The 27,500-nt window shown below is 38.4% G+C and overlaps 1 protein-coding gene across 1 annotated transcript; it reads left to right on the top strand.

The window, feature by feature from the left end:
* The first annotated feature begins 24,442 nt into the window (after positions 1 to 24,442).
* Positions 24,443 to 26,643, top strand: AZG1 (AZA-guanine resistant1). Its single transcript, XM_077383040.1, has one exon. The coding sequence runs from the start codon at positions 24,718 to 24,720 to the stop codon at positions 26,500 to 26,502; it is 1,785 nt and encodes a 594-aa protein (XP_077239155.1). The 5' UTR covers positions 24,443 to 24,717; the 3' UTR covers positions 26,503 to 26,643.
* The last annotated feature ends 857 nt before the right edge of the window (positions 26,644 to 27,500 follow it).

The following is a 27,500-nucleotide window of genomic DNA, read 5'->3' as shown; positions in this document are numbered from 1 at the left end:
CAGTTTTTTACAGTTTTGCCCCCAAACGGTCATATTTTCAAATACATTATATATACAATATCAAAACCTATCTAAACAAGCTTTTAAACATTTGAGAAAGATCAAATCCCATTTCTTTGAGCTTTAACTTTCCAAATCAAAAGCCAAAAACCTCTTTGAGCTTATATTTCCACTTTCTATTAAGAGGCACTCCATAGGGCTTTTATTTACTTATTTCTTTGGAGTGATTGTGAGCCTTACAATGTTGTAATCCGCCTATTAATAGACATTGAGTGTTTTTCATTTTTATTTGTTCTTCATTGATGGTCTTCTCTTCGGCCCATTAAGAATTGTGAAGACATGGTGAGCGTCTCCTCTTCGGCCCGTTAAGAAAAGTGAAGACATGGTGAGGGTCTCTGATTCGGCCCGTTAACAAAGGTGAATCATGTAAGAGGGAGTGTCCCTCGCAAGGCTTCCTGCAGAAAGGGTGTATGCCCTTTGGAGTTGGAGAAGTTGTGGTATACGACTTGGTGATTCGCCATTCAAGAATCCCAACTTTAGTGGAGCATCCAAGGAGGAAAACTTGGAAGAGTGGAGTAGGTCTTGTAATAAACTGAACTACTATAAAAATCTCATGTCTTTTATGGATGACTATTCTTCTCCTTCTTCCTATGCACATATGGTGATTGGTAAACTCTAACCTTAACTTATATCTATGCTTTTGATTGAACAAGGGCTAGTAAATGCACTTGATTGAAATATATAAACCCTAGTTGCATTATAATATCTATTTGAACAAGGGTAGTAAATGTGCATGATTAGAATGTCTAAACCCTAGCTTTCATTAATATATCTATTTGAACAAGGGTTAGATTAATTAGTGCTTAATTAGTGGATTAACTTTTAATCTTCCCTTAACTAAGCCTAAAATATCTAATTGACCAATTCACCCTCCCCCTCTTGGGTTGTCACACTTGGATTTCATTTGGTATCAGAGCTTAGGCTCTTAAATAGATTTTTAACTTTAAAAATCTACAAGAGAAAAGATCTGTGACAATCCAAATGGATTTTAAAAAAGGCCGATCCACCCTAATTCTTTCATTCTTTTATGGAACGAATTATGGAGCTTAGAAAGCACAAATGCAAGCCTATCTCAAAACCATAGATCATGACATTTTAGATGTCATTAAAAAGGGAATTTCTTTTTCAAGAAAATACACTGAAGGTGATTTGAAATTATTTTCCTTGAACTCAAAGGCAATGATTTTATTGTGTTGTGGTTTAACTCCAAATACTTTTGACAATATTTCAAATTTCATCAATGCAAAAGATATTTGGACTTCATTAGAAAACATTTATGAGAAGAATATTTGTCTATTTTCAAATGATAAAATTTTTAGTCAAAAAGAGACTTCTCAAAAATCTTTTGCAAAAGAAAGTTCTTTCAAACATTCAATTTCCGAGTTGGAAATTCAAATTGAAAATTTAAAATCGGAAATAAATGTATGTTTGAAAAGAAGTGAAAAATTAAGTCAATTGAGCATATTTTTAATAAAGAAAAATGTTGACTTATTTCAAAGATGCAATGCCTTTGAGAAAAAAATTAAAAGCCTTGAAAACACAAACATTGAACTTATTGAAAAATATAAACATGTTTGTGAAAATGTAGAACAATTAAATGAAAAACTCTCTACTAAGAATTAAAGACTACAAGAAGAAAAAAATAAGCATATTTTCTTAAATTTAAAGTCTTGTGATTCTATTTGTGCCTCATCTAACGAACCATATTGTACTCATTGTGGTAGATCTGGACATTATAAATATGAGTGTAAACTTAGATTTGTAAAATCTAACAAGTTTGTTTGGATAATAAAAGATACACTCATTCAAAAAACTTGGATGGAACCAATGGGATTTGGGTTCCAAAGAATCTCATCTAAACTAATCGGTGAATGAGTTAGTTTAGGGATTGTGATAAATTGTTATATCATTCACATTCATACTAGATAATATAATTCATTGAATATCTTTGTATCTAGTTTTCATGACCTTAACTGCTATATCTTTTTATCCATGAATATAGATACTCATATGTATGAAGTTTTAACTTAAATGTGTCTATATTCATAAGAGCTTAATGATCACATTTTTTTTCTATAGTCTAAAAGTAAGTCAATGATATATTTTGTCTTAAACTATATTTTATGCTTCATTGAATATCGTTTTAGAATTTTTTAGTCTAAGTGCACACACTATCTTCTTGCACTTAGTACTCATCCACAAAGAAAAATCTAGAATAGAAAATTAAATATGAAAACCATATGTGTGCCTTCATGAAAATCAACTACACCCTATTGCCCTTGAGTTCAATTTGATCTGTCATGTTCATTTCTTCCATATTTGAACTCTATTTAGGACAAATTTGGCATTTGCTAGATCTTAGAATATTTAACTTAGTTTGAATATCATCTCTAGCAAGATTAAGATGTTAAAAACTATGTCTAAGGAAATTCACTCAAATCCTTTCTTAGATATCTTGTTTGCCATAGGTGAGTAAGTATGTTTATTACTATCCACCTAGTTATCCTTCAAACCCATTCTTGTGTGCTTAATGATTATCATTAAATACATAAGAAATCTTGATGGGTTAAAGTAGATGTATTTCAAAAAGTCTAAAATAAACATCCTCTCATGACTAAGATTAAACTATCTAGTCATGATAATTCATTTTGGAATGCATGTGTCCAAGGTGTTTATCACTTCATATACTCTAAGAGTCCTTGGATTACTCTCTACAGTCCTATATGAATATATTTTGTAGAGAATCGAAAATGAATCTAGACTCAATGTATGAAATTTAGTTGGGTAAAATTCAAAATGTCACAGGAATCTAGTATCATTGTTGGGCAGTTACTCATTGTAGTGGTTATCATGCAACACATTGTGATGGGAACACTTGTATCCCACACATTTTGGTTTTTCATGAGCTTTTGCACTTTGTGCTTAAATGCCCTACTTTTATATGGTGGTTTGTGGATGCAAGCATAGTTGTTTGGACCATGAACCCTTTGAGTCATGTCATTTGGGTCCAAACTTTGTAGACTATCCATGGAAGCTTAAAATATCATATCTTGCTCATGTTTACCCATAAGTGATATATTATCACTTGCATGAGCCATGGATGTCTCTCTCAGACATTATTATCTACAGTTTATTCCTCCTCTGTCTGAGATTCTATAGATTTGTGCTTAATAGACATATGTATATATAATCTATAGTTACTTTTCCTTGTATGGTATTAGCTGCATGGTTTGATGGTAAACCTTAAAGTTAAAGGCTACTCAATTGGTGCTTTTAGCCTTCTTACTAGCTAAGAGAGATATTGTATTTTCATCTTAATTAAAACATCTAATTACTTGGCTTCTAGCCAACATCTTAACCACGGTAAGCCATATGTGCCTTGTGTGTTATATATATATATTTATATATTATATGCACATATTTAAGGGGAGCATGGATTGCTAGGTTGTCATCTCTTTTAATATCATATGACTACCTATAGTAATCATGCATTAGTAGCCCAAGGGTTGTTTGTCAATCACTCACCCCAAACCCCTCGGTGCTTTTGTGTTAGGACAGCCCTTTGGATTCATGCCATGTATGAATCTCTAACAAAGGGGGAGCAATACTTGAAAATATCTATCATTTCCATCTTGTCATATGTAGGTTGATATGGGTATCACACTACATGTGATGAGTTCACTCATATGGAGCTTTATTGCTTCATATGTGTGGTAGTTAGGATTTGTCTTATGCTTACATTTTGAGATCATCTCTCATTTGTGACGAAATGCCTTAGTCTGTGCCTCAGTGCCATATCTTCTTAGGCTTTATACTTATCTTGGATTGACTCATATGATATCATCATTTCCAATGATAAGCATCTTGTTCTAGAGTTTGAATAGGGCAGTGCTTGAGATGATCATCTCATTGCCTATGAAGTAGTCTATTATCATGTGCTTTTAAAGATAAGAAAATCTTTCATCATGATAAGATCTTGTGGCTATATATTAACATTCATATCTATAGCCACTCTATATTATCATGCCTTACATTATAGGCTTTACTAAAGGCTATGACAAATACTTAGGGGGAGAGTTGATGGCTTGAACGACTTCAGTAGATTGATTTGCTCATCAGCAAACTTGTCTATAGAAGAAAAGACCAATTCAGATAATTGGTCATTCACAGCTTGTCTAAGGTACTTATCTCCCTCCATCATGCCAGATGCAATAAGATGATAAATGTACATAATTTTTCTCAGTCCAACTCGACATTCTTTCCAGAGTGAAGGTTGAACAGACACTACGAAAATTATGATTCATGACTAAAGGCTGCTATGTGCATTACCTAAATCCTCTCAAAGATGACATTTTGATGAGATAGAGGATTTAAAACAAGCACCCAATCTTTCAATCCAGAAATTTTTTGTAAAGATACTACCCTTACATGGAAGAAAGCGTTAAGCATTAATCTAAGCTCTTCTAAACATTCATCAGTAGAAGAGTTCCAGATAGAAGAATGCGAATTTCAATTTTGCTTCTTTCGAGAGATTTCCAAACACCACTTATATCATTTCAAGAGATATTAATTGAAATGTGGTATCAATCTTCCATCATTGGTTCATGTGTATGGAACCTCATCTTGTTCTATCATATGTATACATGACATTTTCTTGCCACGGATGAGTTTTGAACTTCAATTTTCTATTCTTGTATCCATGTGCATTTTTGTATCAGACTATATTCACTTCCATATCTTTTGTCGGATATTCCTCCATTAATGTTCTAAATTAAAAATTTCTTTTTGAATGGATCAATTTTGAATGGTTAAAGGTGTAAAAAGACAAATCAAATGCCATATGTGCTTGAACTGCTATATTTAGACTAGTTGCACATAGTCAGGGGGAGCTTAAACTTTGAAATCTCTAGGGTAAGCAACTTGAGATCTTCAAAAGTTATTTTATAGTTCAGAGCATATCCATGCTCTGGAAGAGACTTGTCTGCTTATTGCCCAAGAGTTTTAGTTCAAACCCATCACCTTTCCAACCATTCTACATTGTCATGCCCTAACATAGGTTTCACCTAGGGCCAATGACAAATTCATAGGGGGAGAGCAAAATGGTTATATACTCATCTTTATATAGACCATTGTGATGTGCTCACATAGTTTATTGCCCCTATAGTTGTGCTTAAATTGCAAATCTTTACAATAAAAAAAATATTTGGCTTATCATGCACTTTACTTTGTTTTCTATTTTGATAAGCATCATAAGAGCTTAAATGTAATATCATTTACTTGGCACATAGCTTAGATACGCTATTATTTATCTTAACACCCACCTTCACTTTCACTTGCATATCCCTACCTTTTTGCTGTTGCCAAAAGGGGGAGAATTTTGGGAATTGATTAGGTAGTCCAATTGTGTATGCACCATATGCATTACATTCATTTATTATACTTGTGCATATAGTGAGAGGGAGAATGGCTTCATGGTTTATAGTATTTAATGCTTATTCATCTTTTTGTTTGATATCTCCTTCCTCCCTAATCAATTTGTTTGCCATCATCAAAAAGAGGAAGAATGTAAGCCCAAGGGTTCTCATGGGTCCAATCATTCACCTTACCTCTTGTTTTGATGCTAGCAAACCCAAATTGATTAGCATTTATGGACTAAAGTGTTGCTTTGAGGTGTTGTGTTATATACAGGATTTTCATGTCATAATCGCCATTACACAACTCATTTCAACACATGACTTGTGGATCAAGAAGCAAAGGAACCAAGAGCTTGCACTCACAATGAAGACATCATCATTTGAAGATGTTCTAGTCAAGAAGCTCAACATGAAGATCCCACAAGTTTCTAGCAAGTGTCAAGAAGAAGCTTGGAGTTGAACATGCCATGGTAACACCTCATGTACCTTTCAACTTGCATTGAAGATTGGAGGAGAAGTCACAAGAGCCAAATCAGTTGAAGAAGTTCACTTACAAGCTGAAGAAGTCCAAGAAAGTGCAAAGGAGCAAAGACATTCCAAGAAGACTCAATGGTATACACTTTTAGAATGCATTTGGAGTTTTCTTGATTTTATGTTAAATACACTTTCAAAACGTTTTCAAATGGTTTTCATACTTAGCTTTTTACATCTTTGAAAACCTTACACATACCAAAAAATGTGTTTGAAAACCTAGGACTTAACCCAAAGATCATGGCCCAAAAAGCCCCTGATCTTTTAAAGTTAAAATGAAATTTTACAAAGGGCCGGTCGACCGGGGTGTCCCGGGCGACCGCAGCAAGGTAGCTGAAAATCCAGCACTTGCAAGTAAATAGCGGGCTGGTCGACTGGGTCAAGCTGGGCGACCGCGGAATGGGTTTTGTTTCAACAGAACCATTCCGTCATGGGTTTGGGAGGGCAACAGCCATGGGTCGGTCGACCGCGGATAAGTTGTTTTTTTTTTTTTGAGCGGAATTTTTGAGCTCAACCTCAAACAGGTTGACCTCGCTGGACGACCACCATGGGTCGGTCAACCGCAGCGGTAAGAAATTTGAAAATATAAAAGGGTGCTGATAGGGGCGGACGACCGCGGTGGCTCGGTCGACCGCGACGGTAGGGCAAACTAGCCATTAGAGCTTTCGCAGGTTGACTTTTTTAACCCAGTTTTTTACAGTTTTACCCCTAAACGGTCATATTTTCAAATACATTATATATACACTATCAAAACCTATCTAAACAAGCTTTTGAACATTTGAGAAAGATCAAATCCCATTTCTTTGAGCTTCAACTTTTCAAATCAAAAGCCAAAAACCTCTTTGAGCTTATATTTCCACATTCTATCAAGAGGCACTCCATAAGGCTTTTATTTGCTTACAATGTTGTAATCCGCCTATTAAGAGGTATTGAGTGTTTTTCATTTTTATTTATTCTTCATTGAGGGTCTTCTCTTTGGCCCGTTAAGAATTGTGAAGACATGGTGAGGGTCTCCTCTTCGGCCCGTTAAGAAAAGTGAAGACATGGTGAGGGTCTCTGATTCGGCCCGTTAACAAAGGTGAATCATGTAAGAGGGAGTGTCCCTCGCAAGGCTTCCTGCAGAAAGGGTGTATGCCCTTTGGAGTTGGAGAAGTTGTGGTATACGACTTGGTGATTCGCCATTCAAGAATCCCAACTTTAGTGGAGCATCCAAGGAGGAAAACTTGGAAGAGTGGAGTAGGTCTTGTAATAAACTGAACTACTATAAAAATCTCATGTCTTTTATGGATGACTATTCTTCTCCTTCTTCCTATGCACATATGGTGATTGGTAAACTCTAACCTTAACTTATATCTATGCTTTTGATTGAACAAGGGCTCGTAAATGCACTTGATTGAAATATATAAACCCTAGTTGCATTATAATATCTATTTGAACAAGGGTAGTAAATGTGCATGATTAGAATGTCTAAACCCTAGCTTTCATTAATATATCTATTTGAACAAGGGTTAGATTAATTAGTGCTTAATTAGTGGATTAACTTTTAATCTTCCCTTAATTAAGCCTAAAATTTCTAATTGACCAATTCACCCTCCCCCTATTGGGTTGTTACACTTGGATTTCAATAACACAGTTTTCAAAAATCATTTCTTTTCGAAAATACCCTAAAGAGCTATTAGGAGAAACCGAACTGCTGCTCTGGGACTCGTCATAAGGTTCTTCCTTGTGACACTTATCATTAGTACTCCTTTGACAAAATTGGGTATCTACACAGAGTCGCCTCCTAGGTTAAGACTTAGGACCCGTGTCTTCTTTTCCGATGAAACAAGGATAGAGATCCGAGATCCTTGTTTCATCGAAAGAGCAATAACCAAAGTTGTACTCTAGGATTGGGGCCTAGAACCCGTAATTTTGCTCTGTTTGTTAAGGCTTAGTCCTTACAGAAATCTGAGTAAGGGTTATGGTTACATTCAGGATTTACAAAGAAAAGAAAAGAATCAGTTTGGGCATTCTCTGGATTGAGGGTATATATACTGCATGTTTCGAATCCCTGGTGGATCTCGCAGTGTGACCTCAATCTGGATAACTAAAATAAACAGAAATGATAAGACAAAAAGGAAAGAAAAAGGTGGGTTGCTGATTCCCTCCATTTGTCCAATGCTGTTGGAGCACAAGGGCTCTCGTCTCTGTCTCTTTTGTCTATGGTAGGACTGGATATAGAGTGGCGAGATAAGGAGAGGGAACGTAGCCCTATTTACAAAGAGAGGTACGGGATTTATGTTACAGGACTCGGGGCAAGAGGAGCCTTGGATCCTATAACTACCTTATACCGGGTTTTGTAACAGAAATGCAAAATGCAATGAAATAATGTAATTTTACCGAAGGAGCGAGACGCCTCCCGAAAAGTCGGCGGCATAACGGCGCTAGATGGATAGTGCAGTTTCGAGTTCAAAATTTAGCAGAACAACAGCGCTAGTCGGACGATGGAGCTTCAGGTTCCCCAAACATTCGGTAGAACAACAGCGCTAATTGGATAAGATAGCCCCGAGTTCTTCGAAATTTGGCAGAACAACGACGTTAGTTGGAGGGTGTCGCTTTGAGTCTTCGGAAATTCGACAGAATGCTGACGCCTAGTATGAGCTCCTTAAGAATTTCTCTACTTTATCTCTCTTAGGTAAAGAAACTAGGGTTTTTGGACAGAGTTTGTTTTGGAAATGATGGAAAAACAAAGAACCAGAGGTTTTTATCTAAAAATCAACTTCTGAATCAGTTAAAATCTGATTTTTATATATAAGTTCAGGTAGAAATCGCAGGGTACGATTCCCAAATCGTAATTTGTGATTTGGTGGTCGCACCCCACGATTTGGGTGCCACTTGTATGTCGATTGGGGGCATTTTGGGTGTTTTCGGAGGTTTTCAGGAGTTTTGGTGGGCCGTAAACTCCTTCGTTTGGACTCCGAATCGCGTTTGGTCAAATCCGTTGAATTCTCGGGACAAGAGGGATCCTATCAACCTAATATCGTGCTTCGGAGGGGTGTGGATAACTTCGGTGTGGCCGAAATCAGGTTTATAGGGTTTTACGGGAGTTTTCGATAACTTTAAAAGTCGATAACTCTTTAGTTTGGACTCCAAATCATGCGCAGGCAGGTCCGTTGGGATCCTTGCGGGAAGGAGAATCCAATACCTAATTACACACTTTGAAATGGTGTGTGTAACTCTGCACGTGTGAAAACGGGCTTTTTGGTTGTGCTGTAAAAGGCGGGTGCCATGTGGAAATGGGAGTTTGGGTTTTAATTTTGGGACAAATTCGTTTTGGAGAAATATTTCCTGTTTCAAGAACCAGAGAGAGATAAAGAGAACAGAGGCTCCTGGCTCATCATGGGACTCATCCTCGCGACAACTTATCATTAGTATCACCTTGACAAAATTGGATGTCTACAACAAGACATCGTAAATTTCATCCAACTTCTTGAAAAGAGCGCCATCAGTTGTTGCAACTTCATCATTGAATCTTCGTTGTTTTGGCATTATGTACCACATATTAAACGGAGAAACACCATCCTTGCATTGTTGGCATGTAGAAACTCCATCTCCGCTTGAAACCTTGCATCAACTGTCCATCTCTTTAAAATATAACGCTGGAGAATTCTTGTTAGATCCTTATTGTCCATAACAAGAAGGATATGTTTCCATAATATTCCCGAAGTCTCAAACATTACACATTCACATGTCGCACGAACATATTCAACAGTGTTATACACAACCTTGCACCCTTTCTTCTGTTCAACATCACCCATGAGAAATACATTGTAGGTTGTCACTGTGTTACTCTTAGTACACCTCTTAAATGCAAGTGTGGCAACCCAAGAGGGGAGCTGAATTGGTTAATTAAAAATTTGGCTTTAATTATGTGTGGTATTAAAAACAATTTGCCAAGTTAAAACAATTTAAGTCTAACCTTTGTTCTAATATCAAGATAATAAAATTAGGGTTTGGATATTACTATCATATGTATTAACTAACTCTTGTTCAACTAAGCATAAACACACAAGAGGGTTAGATATTACCAATCATCAAGGGAGAGAGAGAGATAGGGTGAGGAAGAGACAATAGGAGGTACATAATGATTTTATAGTGGTTCGGGACTAATCCCTACGTCCACTCTTCAAGACCTCCTTGAAGGTTCACTAAGCGATCCTCCACTCTAAATGGGCCGGATTAATGAGCCCTCAGTTACAAACGCCTTCTCCACCTCCGAGGGGACAAACCCTCTTCGCTCCGGATTCTCCTTTCTTAATGGGCCGAATCGAAGATCCTCTCTCAATCAAGCTTCTCCTTAAGGCCGTAGTGAAATCCCCTCTCAAGACTCCAAGACTCACCTTTCTTACCGGGCCGAATCGGAGACCCTCAATACAAATGAAGAACTAAAAAAATAAACACTCAAAGCCTCTTGATAGGCGGATTACAAAAATAATAGCTCTCACAAACTCTCCAAAAGATAACAAAGATAAAGCCTATGGAGGTCCTCTTGTTGAATGTAGATTCACAAATCAAAGCATAAAGAGGATAACTAAAAAACCTTGGATTTGAAGGTGTATGCTGAAATAGATTTGAAATGACCTTGCAAAAGATTGTTTAGTTGGGTTAGGATAGGGTATAAATAGCCCATACAAGAATATGACCGTTTGGGGGCAATATGGTAAATAACTGGTCAAGAAAAAGCAAACTGCGGAAGCCCCAACGACTAGTTTTCGATACCGGTGCAGTCGACCGAGGTGTCGCGGTCGCTTGCCCTATCGGGTGCTCACCTTTTTTATTTTGAAATTTCTTACCGTCGCGGTCGACCGAAGTATCGCCGTCGCCCGTGGTGAACAATCTAGACTTTTTATTTTTGTCCAGATCCCTATCCGCGGTTGCCCTGCCCTATGGCGGTCGACCGGCCCGACCATGATGGATTTGCTTCTGATGGACAGAAACATATCTACGGTCGCCCGTGAGGTCCCGGTCAACCGGCCCGCTAAAATTCGACAGGTGCTGGAATTCCAGCCACCTTACCGCAGTTGCCCGGTGAACCCCGGTCGACCGGCCCTGCTTTGAAATCTCAGTTTTAATTATAAAATTTCAGAGACTTGGGCCATGGTCTTTGGGCTTTTGTCCAAGGTTTTCAAACATGTTTTGGGGAGTGTTGATGGTTTCTAAAGATATCAAATATGTTTTAATGAAACCATTTTGAAAACCATTTTTGAAAGTGCAAATACAAATAACAAGAGGACTCCAAATACAATCTAAAGTGTATACCCTTGAGTCTTCTTGGATTGCTTGGCTCCTCCACACTTTCTTGGACATCTCTGACTTGTAAGTGAACTTCTTCAACTTGATTTGGTTCTTGTGACTTCCTCCATTCTTCAAAGCATGTTGAGAGGGACATGAGGTGTCACCAATGCTTGTTCAACTCCAAGCCTCTACTGGCACATTGCTAGGCATGCTTGTGGGATCTTCAACTTGAGCTCTTGAACTTGAACATCTCCCTGGGATGATGTCTTCAATGTATGTACATGCTCCTTGGTCCATTGTGCATGTTGATCCTCAAGCCATGTGTTGTGTTGTGTTGTGTAATGTCAATATGACATATAAAGTTCATGTCTAAGGCACAACACTACAAAGCAACACATTAATCCATAAAGACTAATAAATTTAGGTTTGCTAGCATCAAAACAACAAGGAAAAGGTGAATGTATGAACCTTTGGGCTTACATTCTCCCCCTTTTTTATGATGGCAAACCAAATTGATTAAGGAGGTATGAGATATCAAAAAGATAGATAAATAAGCATCAATTGATATAACAATAAAGCATAGCTCCCCCTCACTATATTCACAAATATAATATGGCAAAAGAAAGCAAACAATGCATATAGACTATGGACTGCCTAATCAATTCTTAACATTGTCCCCCTTTAGGCAGCAGTAAAAAGGAAGGATTTTAACTGTTAAGGTTCAAAACTCTAGTGCTATGATTACTCCCCCTATGTACTTATCATGATTATGAGATGTTTAAAATAAAACATGCATGATAAGAACAATCAAACATAGATATGTGAGATGACAGTGTGAGACACTTCTATGTTTGAGGATGGACGTAGATGAAATGAATGTTAAGATACTACAAAGCACTCCTATGACCCATGAAACTAATAATGATATTACATTACTAGTTCATCTAATGTTTATCAAGGAGATTGAACAAGAAAATTCAAACAAAGCGCATGATAAGGAAATTCAAACAAGGTATCCTAGCAACACATGCTCCCCCTAACTATGTGCATAATATATATATATATATCTATATATATATATATATATATATATATATATCAATTCAAGGCACATGTAGCTAATACCATACAAGGGGTGATACTAAGTGCATAAATATATTTCAAGTGATATACCAAACACTTAGACCAAAGAACATGATCATACCATTAAAATGGAATGTAATTTGTTACGTACAATGATATGACTTTATGAGATCACTCAAATAGGATGAGTCATGTCACAAATGGTATGAACACTACTTTATAGATACATAAGGATAAAGCAAGATAAGAATATGAGTATCTATAATACATTTTCAAAATGATGTGATCTTTAAGCACAAGTATACACTAGATACAAGAAGTGAAGTATCTACAGATATGACAATTATAAGCACATAATGACTAGATACACAAATTTACATCAAAATCAAATGCAAAGTATCTAGAATCACATATAAATGATGCAACATTAAAGCACAACGCCTAACTCTACTAATGATCAAGGAGAAGATCAAGTATGGGGTTTTGGAACCCAAACCATCTTGGGTCCAACCAAGTTTGTGTGATGTAATAAATCTTTTTCAACTCACACAAACTTGCAAGATTTCATAAATCTATACCTACATTTAGATTTGTGATGTCCTAATCTACCACAATAAGTACAAGAATAAGAGTTGGTAGATGAAGAGCAAATAGAACTACAAGAATGCAAATGTGAACATACAGGTTTATCTTTTTCTTCTTGTAGTTTTTGGTTTTTCAAAATAAGTTCTTCATTTTCTAATTTCATCTCACTAATTTCTTCTTTTAAAACATTTAATTCATGAGATGAGTTAATCTTGAGTTCTTCTTTTAATTTTAATTCCTCTATATTTCTTTTTTCAATTTCTTATTATTTTCAATTTATTCATTTTCTTCATCTAATAAATCTTGATAATCTTTTTTCGATTCTAATAATTCATTGGAAATAGAGGTAAGAGAGTGTTTGAGTTTTTCATTTTTAGAAAGTTTAACATTTAAAGCATTCTTCAATTCTTCACATTTATCAATAAGTTCTTTAATGTTTAGAGTTTCATTAGATATACTATCATTTGAATTCTCCAAAGCAATAAGACATTTTGCATTAAAATTGTTTTCAAGTTTAGTCAATATTTCATTAGCATTTTTACAAGTAGAAATGCTATCAAATAAATATGCTCGTAAAGCACAACATATGGCACTCATGGCTTTAGAATTTAAGAAAAATATTTTTTTATCATATTCATTTATTCTCTTAGATTTGCATAAGGTGAAACCATTTTCAATCATTTTTATCAAGTCATTATCTAGACCCTTTAGATAAGACTTCAATTGGATCGACCAAGATCCAAAGTTGGTTCCATCAAAGCTAGGAAGTCTAGATGCCATTAGGTTACCTTGGATCTTTTCTCTTGCAGATTTTTAAATTAAAAACCTCTTTAAGAGCCTACGCTCTAATACCAAATGAAATGCAAGTGTGTCAACCCAAGAGGGGGGTGAATTGGTTAATTAAAAATTTGGCTTTAATTAGGTGTGGTATTAAAAATAATTTGCCAATTTAAATCAATTTAAGTCTAACCCTTGTTCTAATATCAAGATAATAAAATTACGGTTTGGATATTACTGTCATGTGTATTAACTAACCCTTGTTTAATTATGCATAAACACACAAGAGGGTTAGAGATTACTAATCACCAAGGGAGAGAGAGAGAGAGAGAGAGAGAGAGAGAGAGAGAGTGAGGAAGAGACAATAGGAGGTGCACAATGATTTTATAGTGGTTCGGGACTAAGCCCTACGTCCACTCTTCAAGACCTCCTTGAAGCTTCACTAAGCTATCATCTACTCTTAATCAAAAGGCCGAATCGGAGACCCTCTCACAATCAAGATTCTCCTTAAGGCTGAAGCAAAAACCCTCTCAAAACTCCAAGATTCACCTTTCTTACCCGGCCGAATCGGAGACCCTCAATACAAATGAAGAACTAAAAAGAAAAACACTCAAATCCTCTTGATAGGCGGATTACAAAAATGATAGCTCTCACAAACTCTCCAAAAGATAACAAAGATAAAGCCTATGGAGGTCCTCTTGTTGAATGTAGATTCACAAATCAAAGCATAAAGAGGATAACTAAAAAACTTTGGATTTGAAGGTGTAAGCTCAAATAGATTTGAAATGATCTTGCAAAAGGTTGTTTAGTTGGGTTATGATAGGGTATAAATAGGTCATACAAGAATATGACCGTTTTGGGGCAATATGGTAAATAACTGGTCAAGAAGAAGCAAACTGTGCATGCCCCAACTGCTAGTTTTCGATACCGGCGCAGTCGACCGAGGTGTCGCGGTCGCCCGCCCTATCGGCCGCTCACCTTTTTATTTTGAAATTTCTTACCGTTGCGATCGTCTGAGGTGTAGCGGTCGCCCATGGTGAACAATCTGGACATTTTATTTTTGTCCAGATCCCTATCCGCGGTCGCCTGGCCCTATGGCGGTCGACCGGCCCGACCATGATGGATTTGTTTCTGATCGACAGAAACATATTCGTGGTCGCCCGGGAGGTCCCGGTCGACCGGCCCGCTAAAATTTCACAGGTGCTGGAATTCCAGCCACCTTACCGCGGCCGCCCGAGGAACCCCGATCGACTGGCCCTGCTTTGAAATCTCAGTTTTAATTATAAAATTTCATGGACTTGGGCCATGGTCTTTGGGCTTTTGTCCAAGGTTTTCAAACATGTTTTGGGGAGTGTTGATGGTTTCTAAAAATATCAAATACGTTTTAATGAAACCATTTTGAAAACCCTTTTGAAAGTGAAAATACAAATAACAAGAGGACTCTAAATACAATCTAAAGTGTATACCCTTGAGTCTTCTTGGATTGCTTGGCTCCTCCGCACTTTCTTGGACATCTCTGACTTGTGAGTGAACTTCTTCAACTTGATTTGGTTCTTGTGACTTCCTCCATTCTTCAAAGCATGTTGAGAGGTACATGAGGTGTCACCAATGCTTGTTCAACTCCAAGCTTCTACTGGCACATTGCTAGGCATGCTTGTGGGATCTTCAAATTGAGCTCTTGAACTTGAACATCTTTCAGGGATGATGTCTTCAATGTATGTACATGCCCTTGGTCCATTGTGCATGTTGATCCTCAAGCCATGTGTTGTGTTGTGTTGTGTTGTGTAATTGCGATATGACATATAAAGTTCCTGTCTAAGGCACAACACTACAAAGCAACATATTAGTCCATAAAGAATAATCAATTTAGGTTTGCTAGCATCAAAACAACAAGAAAAAGGTGAATATATGAACCCTTGGGCTTACAACCTCGTATGCCATAAATCAGCATTACCCTTCAACTCTTCTTGGAATAGCTTAAAAATTTCTATGTATAAAAGTTTCCAGCCTGTTCTTCCAATGGACTACTTGTTTTCATCACAGAACTGAATTCTTGGTCTTTAAATCTTCTTCTGATTCCTTCTTACGACACTCAACGAGTGCCCTATCATATTGATGTACGAATTCATGCAAAGGAGTCTACGCGTTAACATATCCATAGAAGAAAGCATTGCTGCTTTCGCTACGCCTACTAGATGTCATGCCTGCAATGAATGTATCTCTTCAATATCCAGGCCCCAATGAGTCCGTAGCTCCCACATTTTAGCTAGCCAATTTTTTATCAATCGCATGTTTCTCCACCTATTTCTGTCAATCTATATCACATTCATTTATGTCTCTCCTGTAAAACCAACAATCGTAATCCTTTTTTAACTCATTATCGGCATCTTGCGTGCCTACAACATTCTCGAGTAGATGCTTATGAATATGACAAGAACAGAACCGATGCTGGGTATTTGGAAAGACACTTCTAATTGCATTTCAAATTTTCCCGTCCATATCGGTTATAATAGTTTCTTGAGCTTTTCCACACATGCATGACAATCACTAATAAGCAGGTAAATGTGTCATCAGTCCCATCTGCTAAAAGTGCACATCCGAATAGGGTAGACTGTTTGTGATTATTGACTCCAGTAAATGGTGCAAAGGGTATCAAATACCTCTTCATTTTGTAGGTGACATCAAATACAATGACATCACTGAAGGTAAATGTTTGTGATGATTGACTATTTGTGAAGATACATTGCTTATCCGGAATATTGTTGCCGAATTCAAGAGATGTGTGCTGCATCAGACTCCCTGGGTTGGAGAAAATCTGCCCTCGGATTTGAATTTTCAAAGAGTGCACGTTCTTACTAATTTTTGTCGGCATCATTTTCCATAATTCAGAAAAACTCTTCCTCGAATTTTTAAATTTCGAAGAACGATAATCATCTGAAACTCTAGAGCATCAAATTCTTCTACATAATCGCTAGGACGAAAAGATAATTTCTCTTGACCTTGAACCAGCTTGAAGTCATAAACATCCAGTGCAGTGTTGAATGTATGATCTAATAAAAATGGATTGACATAATTTGATGAACAAATCATATAAATATTTCACCATTTGGACTCTACTTCGATCTCCTTGCCCTTAGATCTAGCTTCATTTGCCTTTTCATTCGTAGTTTCATAGCACACAACAGCCATCGCTTGTGCCACTACATCCTCACAACACCCACTATAATTGATAAGATTATTCGAAGTACGCCGAGTAACCAACGCTTCGCCACGATCATTCCAAGTGATCCCATCACGCTCGTCATCATTATAGTCGTCAAAACACTGTTCATCTAGAATCTTCGTTTCGATCAACTCTTCAAAGTCTTCCACCAAAGTTAAGTATGGTTGTTCAACTAAAACCTTCGATTCAACCGGCCCGTCAAATTCTTCGACCAAATTTATGTACCTTTGGTTTGGACTCGTCCGATCTTGAATTTCCCTTTCACCCGGCTCACCCTGCGGAGCACGATGATAAAAATGATTAATATATTCTGAGACGAGACTATTTTTATAGGCTCTCCGAGTTTCATGACGCGCTATACGTTTCGTAAGTTGATGGATTTGTATCCTTAATTCTTCATCGATTTGATGATCTTGATGATGCCCAAGAGCCATGGTAGTCGCTTCTTTGCGACAAACGCCACGAGTCAATCTGAGCTTTGATACCAAATTAGTGGAGCAGAAGATGAAGAAATCAATAATCCAAACATAATAGGAAACAAACCCCAAGAAGAAGCCCAATCTTCTCTACACAAAACATGTGATTTTTTATTCAATAAAAAAGTCTATCCCCAAAGTAACATACAGTTCTTTTAATAACCAAAATAAATCCTAAAACTACTACTCCTAAAAATACTTTTGGACTTATGATAAAAGTAAAATTCCTAAAATATTGCCTAAAATCTATTGATGATAATCTTTTTTCTAACTAAAGAAAGGAAGTAGCAAGATCCGTTGCTTCACCGGAATATTGTTGCCGAATTCAAGAGATTCGTGTTGCATCAGAGGATACTAGTAATGTCATGTAAGTAATCCGAAATTATATTTGTCATCTATATCTCAGCATTTAGTACTTTAAAATTATTTTTTTATGATAGAAAAATGTATCTATTCCAAAAAAAATGAATCTATCAAGTGAGTTAAAAAATTGTGATTCTAATTCTTGAAGCACTTCAAAAAATAAGAATTGATTTTGGTTTCAGAATCATGTAAATAGTTAAAGAATGCAACCTAACTAGTTTCGAACGGATTCATTGTTCTTCTAGTTTCAGAATAATGTTCTTCTAGTTTCAGAATCATGTTCTTCTAGTTTCGTGCGGTACAAATGATGGCATAGACCAAGAATGAATATTTTTAGAACAGATTCATTGTAGACATGGCTGAACAAATGATTAAGTGGTCCTTCAGAATACTTGAGGTCATTTTCACTCTTTGATTATGTGGCAAATTTTGAATACTTGCAATTTTGTGAATATAATGCTAGATTCTCTTTTCTCAAAATTAGCTCAATTAAACACTCTTTTGTTTGGGTAAAATATTTCCTCCCGTTTGTCATGCACATGGCTAGCATATGTTTAGCAATATATACTGATTTGCTTTAATGTAGCCTTTATACCTAGTGGAACAGAAAAGTGAGTTAAAAAAGTGGGTTAGTCTCAACTAAAACAGAAACGGTGGGGTAATGTCAGGTTAATTATAAATGTTGGAGGGACCCACCCCACCATATAATATGTTCTCTAATCTTAATCATTGTGCCCATAAACAAGAAATGAGGATGTCTCGAAACTCAACTACTTTCACCAATCTATTATTCTATTCTTTGTCCCACTTTTTAACTTGTATATCATAAACTAATATAAATCATCAAAAGGTTAATGCTACTCAAAGTGTTAAAATATAATTAAATAAAGTGGATCCAAAGATAAGTGACTTTCATAATTACTAGTACATTTTCTTATTGGGACTTTTGGGAACTACGAGAAATCACTTATTGGGAGAAGCAAATGAGATATACTGTAAGCAGGATACGTAGTCACTCCACCATTCCGAATAATTGAACATCGTAGTCACTCCACCATTCCAAATAATTAAACATGGATCCTCTCTCTCTCTCTCTCTCTCTCTCTCTCTCTCTCTCTCTCTCTCTCTCTCTCTCTCTCTCTCTCTCTCTCTCTCTCTCTCTCTCTCTGAGTGTGTGATCAAATGTTATAAGTACATACATCACCATATAGAAATAGAGAGAGATTAGATGGTGGATGGCTGTGCATGCACGTGCAGCCAGGGGCAGGGGGGCATGGCCCCCTTATGCTATATGTGCCTCCACCGCTGCGTGCAGCCCAAAAATACAGTGGGCCTCACATTGCTTGGGGGATCCAAACCATTCATTTGCTGGACTCTGAGTAGATAGGGAGTGCCTAGACATATAGCATGAGGGGGACCATGCCCCCGCCTCCTGACTTGCAAAATCTCTTTTATGGTGCATGGATTTACATGCATGCTTAGCTACTTTACTGGCCATGGCTACGCCCCCCAATGACCAATGCAAAGCAAGTGTAAATTAGTCACCCCCCCACCCCCACCCCCAAGTGTAAACTCTTGGCTCCGCCCCTGGTGATGTAGATATGTCTAGATGTAGATAGGGTTAGACCTGGCAAACGGGCGGGCGAGTGGGCCGGGCCGGGTTTGACCTGGCCTGTACAGGTCCGGGTCAAATGGGCCGGGTCAAAATGACCCAGAAAATTTTACGGGTCACTAAGCTTGGACCCGCACCCAGCCCGTACGGGCCGGGTAGACCCGCGGGTTACCTGTGGAATATATCATTTTCATATTTTTTTTTTTCGAACAAGGGCTTTCACGGAGTTCGGTGAAATTTTTTTTCCCAACAAGTTGTTTCACAAATCTAAATCTTATTGGATTCTACTTCAGGGATTTTTTTTAGTGCCTTGTAGAATTGCTAAATTGTGGTAGCACTCTTGTGATTACATACAAGAATTTGCTAGGCAATTCAGCATAAATATGACATTGAGGGCTTTCACTACTCCCACATAAAGTCAGAATCTTTCTTGACATCATATCTCGTAACATGAGCAAACCATTCCTCAAGTGGCAAGGAATTAAACACTGCCTAAAAAACATCTCTTCCTTCATCCCCTCATAATGTAACCTCCCAAAACAAGAATGCCTCATAAACAAGAGTGGAAAACCTAATTCATACCTTAGAAAAGCGAGCAAGCCAAGCCAGAAAAAAAATCAAGCAAATACCTTCTCCTTTAGGGCTTTGGTCCTTTCTTATGGTCTTGAACTTAGGGTTAGGGTAAGGGAAGAGAGGTATAGGTTATGGCTGATGGGTTAGGGAAGACTTTCTTGTCTTTTTACCCTAAACCAATAGGGCTAGGGTTATTGGGTTAGGGACGATAGCCAGTACTTCTCTTCCTCTTTCAATGGTTAGGATTACTGTGTTACAGAAGGGATGAAGAGGGTGAATAGCTAGGGATAGGTTGAAGACGATCGTGTCTTTTTTTTTTTTTTGCTTGGGGAGGTTGAAGATGAGTCAGAAGTTTCGTTAACATTCCGAAAAAAAAAAAACCCGACATTTTGACTTACTTTTTATGGGCACCTGCGGGTCCACCTGGACCCGCCCAGTTTTGACGGGCCGGGTTGACCCGTAGGTCAACATAGAACGGGTCATAAAATGTTGACCCGGACCCGAAATTTACGGGCGGGCCGGGTCGACCCGTGTGTCTGGGTCAATTTTTGCCAGGTCTAGATAGGGTGTGCCTAGAAATCTTCTCCACGGGATGATCCTAACCCTTTGATTTGTGGAAGTTTAAAATTGACGGCACAATATAGAAACCTCCACAAATCAAAGAGTTAGGACCATCCGATGGAAAAGATATTCTTGGCACACCCTATCTGCGTCAGACGCCAACAATTGAATGGTTTTGATCACCCAAAGAATGTGGGCCCACTATATTTTTAGGCTACATGTGCATGCACGGCCACTCCGAGTCAGGCCGAGATGACCTCTAGTTAGACCGAGATGAACCTAGGTTTGACTGAACCGAGCTTGAGTTTGGTCAATTTTAGGCATCTTCCATTTTTTCTGGTGTCTTCCTTTTTTTTTCTATCGTCAATTCTCTTTTTCCTTGTTTTTTTTTTCTCTCCCTTCCCATTTTTCTAGTGCCTTCAATTTTTTCCGGTGACGATTCTTCTTCTTTTCTTCCTTCTTCCACTACATTACCATTTTTATCTGGCACCTTCCATTTTTTCCGTCCCAGATTCTTTTTTTTCCTTTCTCTTCTTTTTCTTTTTCTTTCTCCTCTTTTGAGTTGCAGAGATGAAAAAACAAGAAATATTAAGAGAATGAGATGAAGTTGACATTTTTCTATACTTTTAGGGTAAAAATGTCTTTTGGAATGTAAGGTGTCATGAAGTAGAGAACCAAAATTCAACCACCATCAGCAGCAATTTCAGAAATTTGATGCAATTACTGAATCATTTTTCCTAATTCATATATTAAAGTAAATATATAAAGTGAAAAGTGTTCCTGCGCTACAACGCAGTGAGCTTCCCTGCGCTTTAGTCGCTTATAAAGCCTCCCATTGGTTCGTATTAGACCCGGCAAACGGGTAACCCGGGCGGGTACGGGTACGACGGGGGCGGTATGGGTACGACGGGCACGGGTAGCTTTTACCCGTGATTCTATGGGTAGCCATTTTATGTACCCAGATCTTACCCGGGCGGGCACGGGTATACTCGCAGGTAACCCGGCAACTGAAACAAGTATTATAGTTGCGCAGTGTAATTTTGTATTTCTACAAGTGCATGTGATTCTTGAGCTTGTTTGGCTCATATATGAAAATTAGTGTATATGCAGCTATGGAAGTTCAATTTCAGGGAAATTAAATAAAGGCACATTGATTTGAACTCATAAACTCCAAATACAAGATTCAACACCTAATACAGAGCTTGATAGTAAAAGTTGAGACTTGAGTGGTTTGATCCCAACCATTGAAATTTGGTTCCCACACACAGGGACATGTATGTGCAATTAAGACTCTTGGCCACCCACATAGTCTGATTGCTTTGACTTGTTTTGTTGGCCACCCACATAGTCTATTTTTTACTATTTAGTGTTTAGGCCTTAAGAATAAAAAGTTGAAAACCGAATGGCGGATAACCCGCGGGCACCAACACCCAACCCAGACATACCCGTGGGTCACAGGTACGGGTAATGAAATTGGTACCCGTACCCCTGCGGGCCGGCTGTACCCGCGGGTACGGGTCCCATTTTGCCAGGTCTAGTTCGTATAGCGGGTCCACCTTTGCGGGTCCAAAAAAAGTGACGAATAGGAGGCTTTATAAGCCACTAAAGCGCAGGGAACTCCCTGCGTTGCAGCGCAGGAACACTTTCCTCACATATAAATTATGGGAAATAATATCCACAGTCCATGTTTTTAATAGTGATTCTATACATTTTGGAATGTAAGGTGCCATGAAGTAGAGAACCAAAATTCAACCACCATCCGCAGCAATTTCAGAATTTTGACGCAATTACTGAATCATTTTTCCTGCTAATTTATATATTAAAGTAAATATATAAATTATGGGAAATAATATTCACAGTCCATGCTTTTAATAGTGATTCTATACATTTTAAGCAATGAGAAATTATACGACGAATGTGCGTACAAACTCATACCCATCAATAATTGATCCAACAGTAGCAAACCTTAAAAATCAAAGATCAAGGGCCGTACTTGTGTCGTACCACAAATAAGAGTTTGTACGCGCATTCATCGTATAATTTCTCCTAAGTAATAAACAATAACTAAAGTCAGGCTTAATAAATTGTCAAATCAATGTAATGAAGATAATATAATGTACAAAATCCAAAGCTTAGAAACGAAAACAACCATTACTTTGATCAAACAACGGCCTAATAAGGACAATGATAAAAGTCAAGTGCATCATATCGCTGCAAATTCAAGAGCAAAAAATCAACCCAATCAAATCAGAGAGAGAGAGAGAGAGAGAGGGACAGAGGCCCGCTCAGCTTACGTGTGCAAGACGGGTTGTGATTTTAACGGGCAGCATGTGATCCCACTAGAGAGACATGAAATGTTTTCGGAGGATTTTACCTGGTTTGCTCCATGGCATACCGATTTGCAAATTACAGTGTTGAAAACTCTACAACTCAATCTTGGACTTGCCCGAGTCCACTCATGTTTACATAGATTGAGTTCTCCGGATTTTGCACTTCCAACGTGAAAAGTACTTTTGACTCGCCTGTGTGAGAATAATTTTGTGTGTCAAATCATTATTAACTCAGACGAGTTGACCCCTTAACTTTGCCGAGTTCTCGTGCTGTTAGAATCTTACTTTCTGTGCCTAGTTCACGATCTATTTTGAATCGGATTGTCCATCGGAGTGTCTTAGGTCCTATTTACACTGTAGTGTGGGAAGAAAAGTGGGAGAGAGGGTGGATAATTTTCATCAAACTAAAAGCGAGAAAAAACCCTTATGAATAGGCATAGTGACTGAAAATATGAAACGTATGTTATTAACTTGGGTCTAGGACTTCCCATTGGATATTGTGAAATAATTTAGGACCTTAGGAAATAGATCCAATAGGGGCACGATCGGATCAAGCTGTTGTGCTCAAATCCTGTTCATTAGTGTTAAGATCCTTTGGATCCAGACCAAGGTTTTAAATTTCAGACTGAAATTTTGGATTTTGGTGAGGTCCGAAATCGAAATTGCTGAAATTTACAAGATTTCGGTCGAAATTCTGATCAAAATTTTCGTAATTTTGAAATTTTGACAAAATTTAAGTTAGAATATTAATTTTTAATTTCTTTACATAATTTTAGCTGAAATTTCAGCCCAAAAAATGGCATTTCAGGTGCCCGTTGCCTACTTTTAGGTTTCGGCTAAAATTTCGGTTTCAATAGGACTGAAATTACCTCCAAAACCGAAATTTAAAACCTTGCAGACGACACACCCCGTTCACTTTTGAGGACATCATGTGTTATGCACTGAATTATCAGACATGCGCGACCACTAGCGGTTTCGTTGTTCTTAAAGCATTATAGATGGTTGTCTTGCTTATGTGATGTCTTATGAGGGTATATTTGTGCTTATTCTCAGAACTTGTCATTTGAATAAGTTTTTGTATGTTTCTATGGTTCTACGAGGTCCAAATCAAATTCAAGAACACCCTATTCACCCAGATTTCCACCCAGGTTTTGTCTTATTCATTTAATTCATCACGTCGTTGCTCACCTGATCTCTCATGCAACAGCCAACCACGAAATGCCTTTCTCCAAAACTTCCCAAAATTGCATGGCAAATTCAGTATACTTATAAAAAGAGTGGTGATATATTCGCCCCGTTTTCTTCCTAGGGCCACCCCCTCTAGTGTATATATATGACTACTCTTTTTACACAACGAGGGGTGGCCAGGGAAAGAAGGGCTAACTGGAGCTAAATATCGGTTTCGAACAATTTGAGTTTTGTAACGATGATCGGCGCGACCCACCAAAATTGACTTAACGATTCAAATTTTTAGCGAACCGAAATGTTGCAATTTTCGTCAATTGGATGAATAAGACGTAACCAGACTTTGGAGAGGTCCCGTAAACCACCCAAACTCTCTTACCAGTCAAAACCCAATAGAGAGAGCGCAAAAAGAGAAACAAACATGAAAAAAATGTGAATTCCGCGAATAAGAGTCTTTCTTTTTTCATTCACCACGCTTTTCAAAAGATCCCAACAATTAAGGAATCTAAACTCTCTCTACGGTATGAAAACAAAAAAGGAAGCAAATAATAAATCTCCTTCCCCATTTTGTATTCACACCCTCTTACCTCCCAAATAAAACCACCCCAAAACAACAGCAATCCTGAGAAGACAAGAAGGCTCAAAACCTTTTTTTTTTAAAAAAAAAAACATGGCTTCCGATTCGTCTTCTTCCACCCTTTCCACCCGATGGAACTCGTCAATCAACCAGCTCAACTCAGTAGTCGCATCCTCTCGACTCGGTAAACGATTCAAACTAGCTGAACGACGCAGTACTTTCACGACCGAGCTCCGGGCCGGGACCGCAACGTTCCTAACCATGGCTTACATACTCGCGGTTAACGCAAGCATCTTAACGGATTCAGGTGGACCCTGCTCGGTCTCCGATTGTGTTCCCCTCTGTTCTATCTCTGATACAACTCCACTCTCCAACTGTTCTTCCCTCGGCGGCCACATCATCACCCCAGACGTCACGTGTAAGTTCCCACCAATCAACCCAGGTTACACAGCCTGTCTTGGAAAAACCAAAAAAGATCTCATCGTTGCCACCGTCGCATCTTCTCTAATCGGATCTTTCATCATGGGTGCGTTTGCTAACCTTCCATTAGCTCTCGCTCCAGGAATGGGAACCAATGCTTATTTTGCCTACACAGTTGTCGGATTCCATGGGTCCGGTAACGTCCCATATAAGACCGCTCTCGCAGCGGTCTTCATCGAAGGTCTCATCTTTCTCTTCATCTCGGCAATCGGATTCCGAGCCAAACTCGCGAAACTCGTCCCGAAACCCGTTCGGATCTCCTCCTCGGTTGGAATCGGACTCTTCCTAGCCTTTATAGGACTCCAGAACAACCAGGGTATCGGACTCGTAGGCTATAGTTCATCAACCCTAGTCACTCTCGGGGCCTGCCCACGCTCGTCACTTGCCTCACTCGCCCCCGTTGTAACGGCGGCGAACGGCACCGTAACCCTACTTCCCGGCGGGACCGTCTCCGGCGCGATTTTTTGCCTCAATAACCGTATGGAGAGCCCCACCTTTTGGCTAGGCATAGTAGGATTTGTGATCATAGCTTATTGCCTAGTTAAAAACATCAAGGGGGCTATGATCTATGGCATAGTATTTGTTACAGTTGTGTCCTGGTTCCGAAACACTAGCGTAACGGCTTTTCCTGATACCGAAACGGGAAACGAAACGTACCGGTATTTTAAAAAGGTGGTTGACGTGCATCGGATTGAGTCTACAGCCGGGGCATTGAGTTTCTCGGGTATCGGAAAAGGGCATTTTTGGGAAGCACTAGTAACATTTTTATACGTGGACATACTCGATACGACCGGTACGCTTTATTCAATGGCTCGTTTCGCGGGATTTACAGACGAGAAAGGAGATTTTGAAGGGCAATATTTCGCGTTCATGAGTGATGCTACAGCGATTGTAGTTGGATCGTTATTAGGAACGTCTCCGGTAACGACGTTTATTGAATCTGCGACGGGTATAAGAGAAGGGGGACGGACGGGGATAACGGCGTTAACGGTGTCAGGGTATTTCTTTTTGGCTTTCTTTTTTACGCCTCTTTTGGCTTCTATACCTGCGTGGGCAGTGGGGCCACCGTTGATCTTGGTGGGGGTTTTGATGATGAGATCTGTGGTGGAGATTAGTTGGGATGATATGAGGGAGGCTATCCCGGCGTTCATTACTCTGCTTGTAATGCCGTTGACTTATTCAATTGCGTATGGATTGATTGGGGGTATTGGGACTTATATTGTTTTGCATCTTTGGGATTGGGGGGAGAAATATTTGGGAGGGTATTTTGGGAAAGGAGTTCAAAGGAATAAAGAAATTGTTAGAGGGGCAAATGGGGCAAATGGGGCAAATGTGGCAAGTTTGGAAGATGGGAGTGCGGTTGAACTTGTTGCCAGCCATGATGGAAACGTAGTCTGATATCTCTCTCTCTACTTTATCGTTGTTGTTTTTTAGTATGGGATAACATATTCTTGAACAAGTGTTTGTAAACAGGGGGGGGTATGTAAACAGAATAGTTGGCTGTAAATGGAATATAGATTTAGGCTTTTCTTTTTGTTAGTTCTACTTGTCGATTTTGATTATTGATTTTTGACTGATGGAAGGGAATACCAAAATAGAGTTTTGGTTTTTTGTGGAAGACAAAAAGCTTTTGCAGAGTTGCAACTTTAGGTTCAACGCCACTTTCACGACCAACGGTTGTAAAGAAAAGTGTGTCATTATCATAGGAAGGGACTGTAGATATCAACGGCACTCATGAGTGGGTCCCACAGGCATGATGGGTTGCCCCCATCATGGAGATGACATAGCACAAAAGTTATATCAATCTTGCATTCAAAGGACCCACCAATAATCTGATAGTATTTCAAAATGTACCTATAAGGGACATGTTTATCATTTTACATAAGAAGTAGGGGTGTTTTTGTCTAAAGAAAAGGGTTATAGAGCTCTTTGAAGAATTGGAGGTCTCCCTTTAAAATTTGTTTTGCCTCTGTTTGCGTGAAGGAAAGAGAGTAGTAGTTGATTTTTATATGATTTTGATGGTGGATGTGAAAGCCAAGGTTGTTAACTTGTTATGGGTTCTTTGTGATGGCAGTCTCTTTCAAAATTGTTGTGGCCAGCAAATGGCCCAAAACGCATTCAACCTTGCTTTTCACGTAAAAAGAAGAGGTCACTCTCTCAACTTGAGAAGTGTGCCAGCTGTACCAGAAGCTTTTCTCTGTAGTTAATCTTTGAGACCCACTTTACTTTTGGCAAATGATATTTAAACCCCTTTCATCACCAGGGACACCCATTTGCCAGTGTACTTTGCAATCAAAACCACTGGATTTTTTTGACATAAAGTACATCATCTCACTTTTTGCCATTGAGACACTGACGTTGGGGCGTAAATATCACTTCCCTTTACTTTTTTCACT

The sequence above is a fragment of the Tasmannia lanceolata genome, unplaced genomic scaffold (assembly GCF_043159265.1).
Source record: "Tasmannia lanceolata isolate RefF3 unplaced genomic scaffold, GAP_Taslan_0.1 ptg000006l, whole genome shotgun sequence".
Lineage (NCBI taxonomy): Eukaryota > Viridiplantae > Streptophyta > Magnoliopsida > Canellales > Winteraceae > Tasmannia > Tasmannia lanceolata.
The sequence above is the reverse complement of the archived record's forward strand: the minus strand, read 5'-3'. Positions and strand labels throughout refer to the sequence as shown.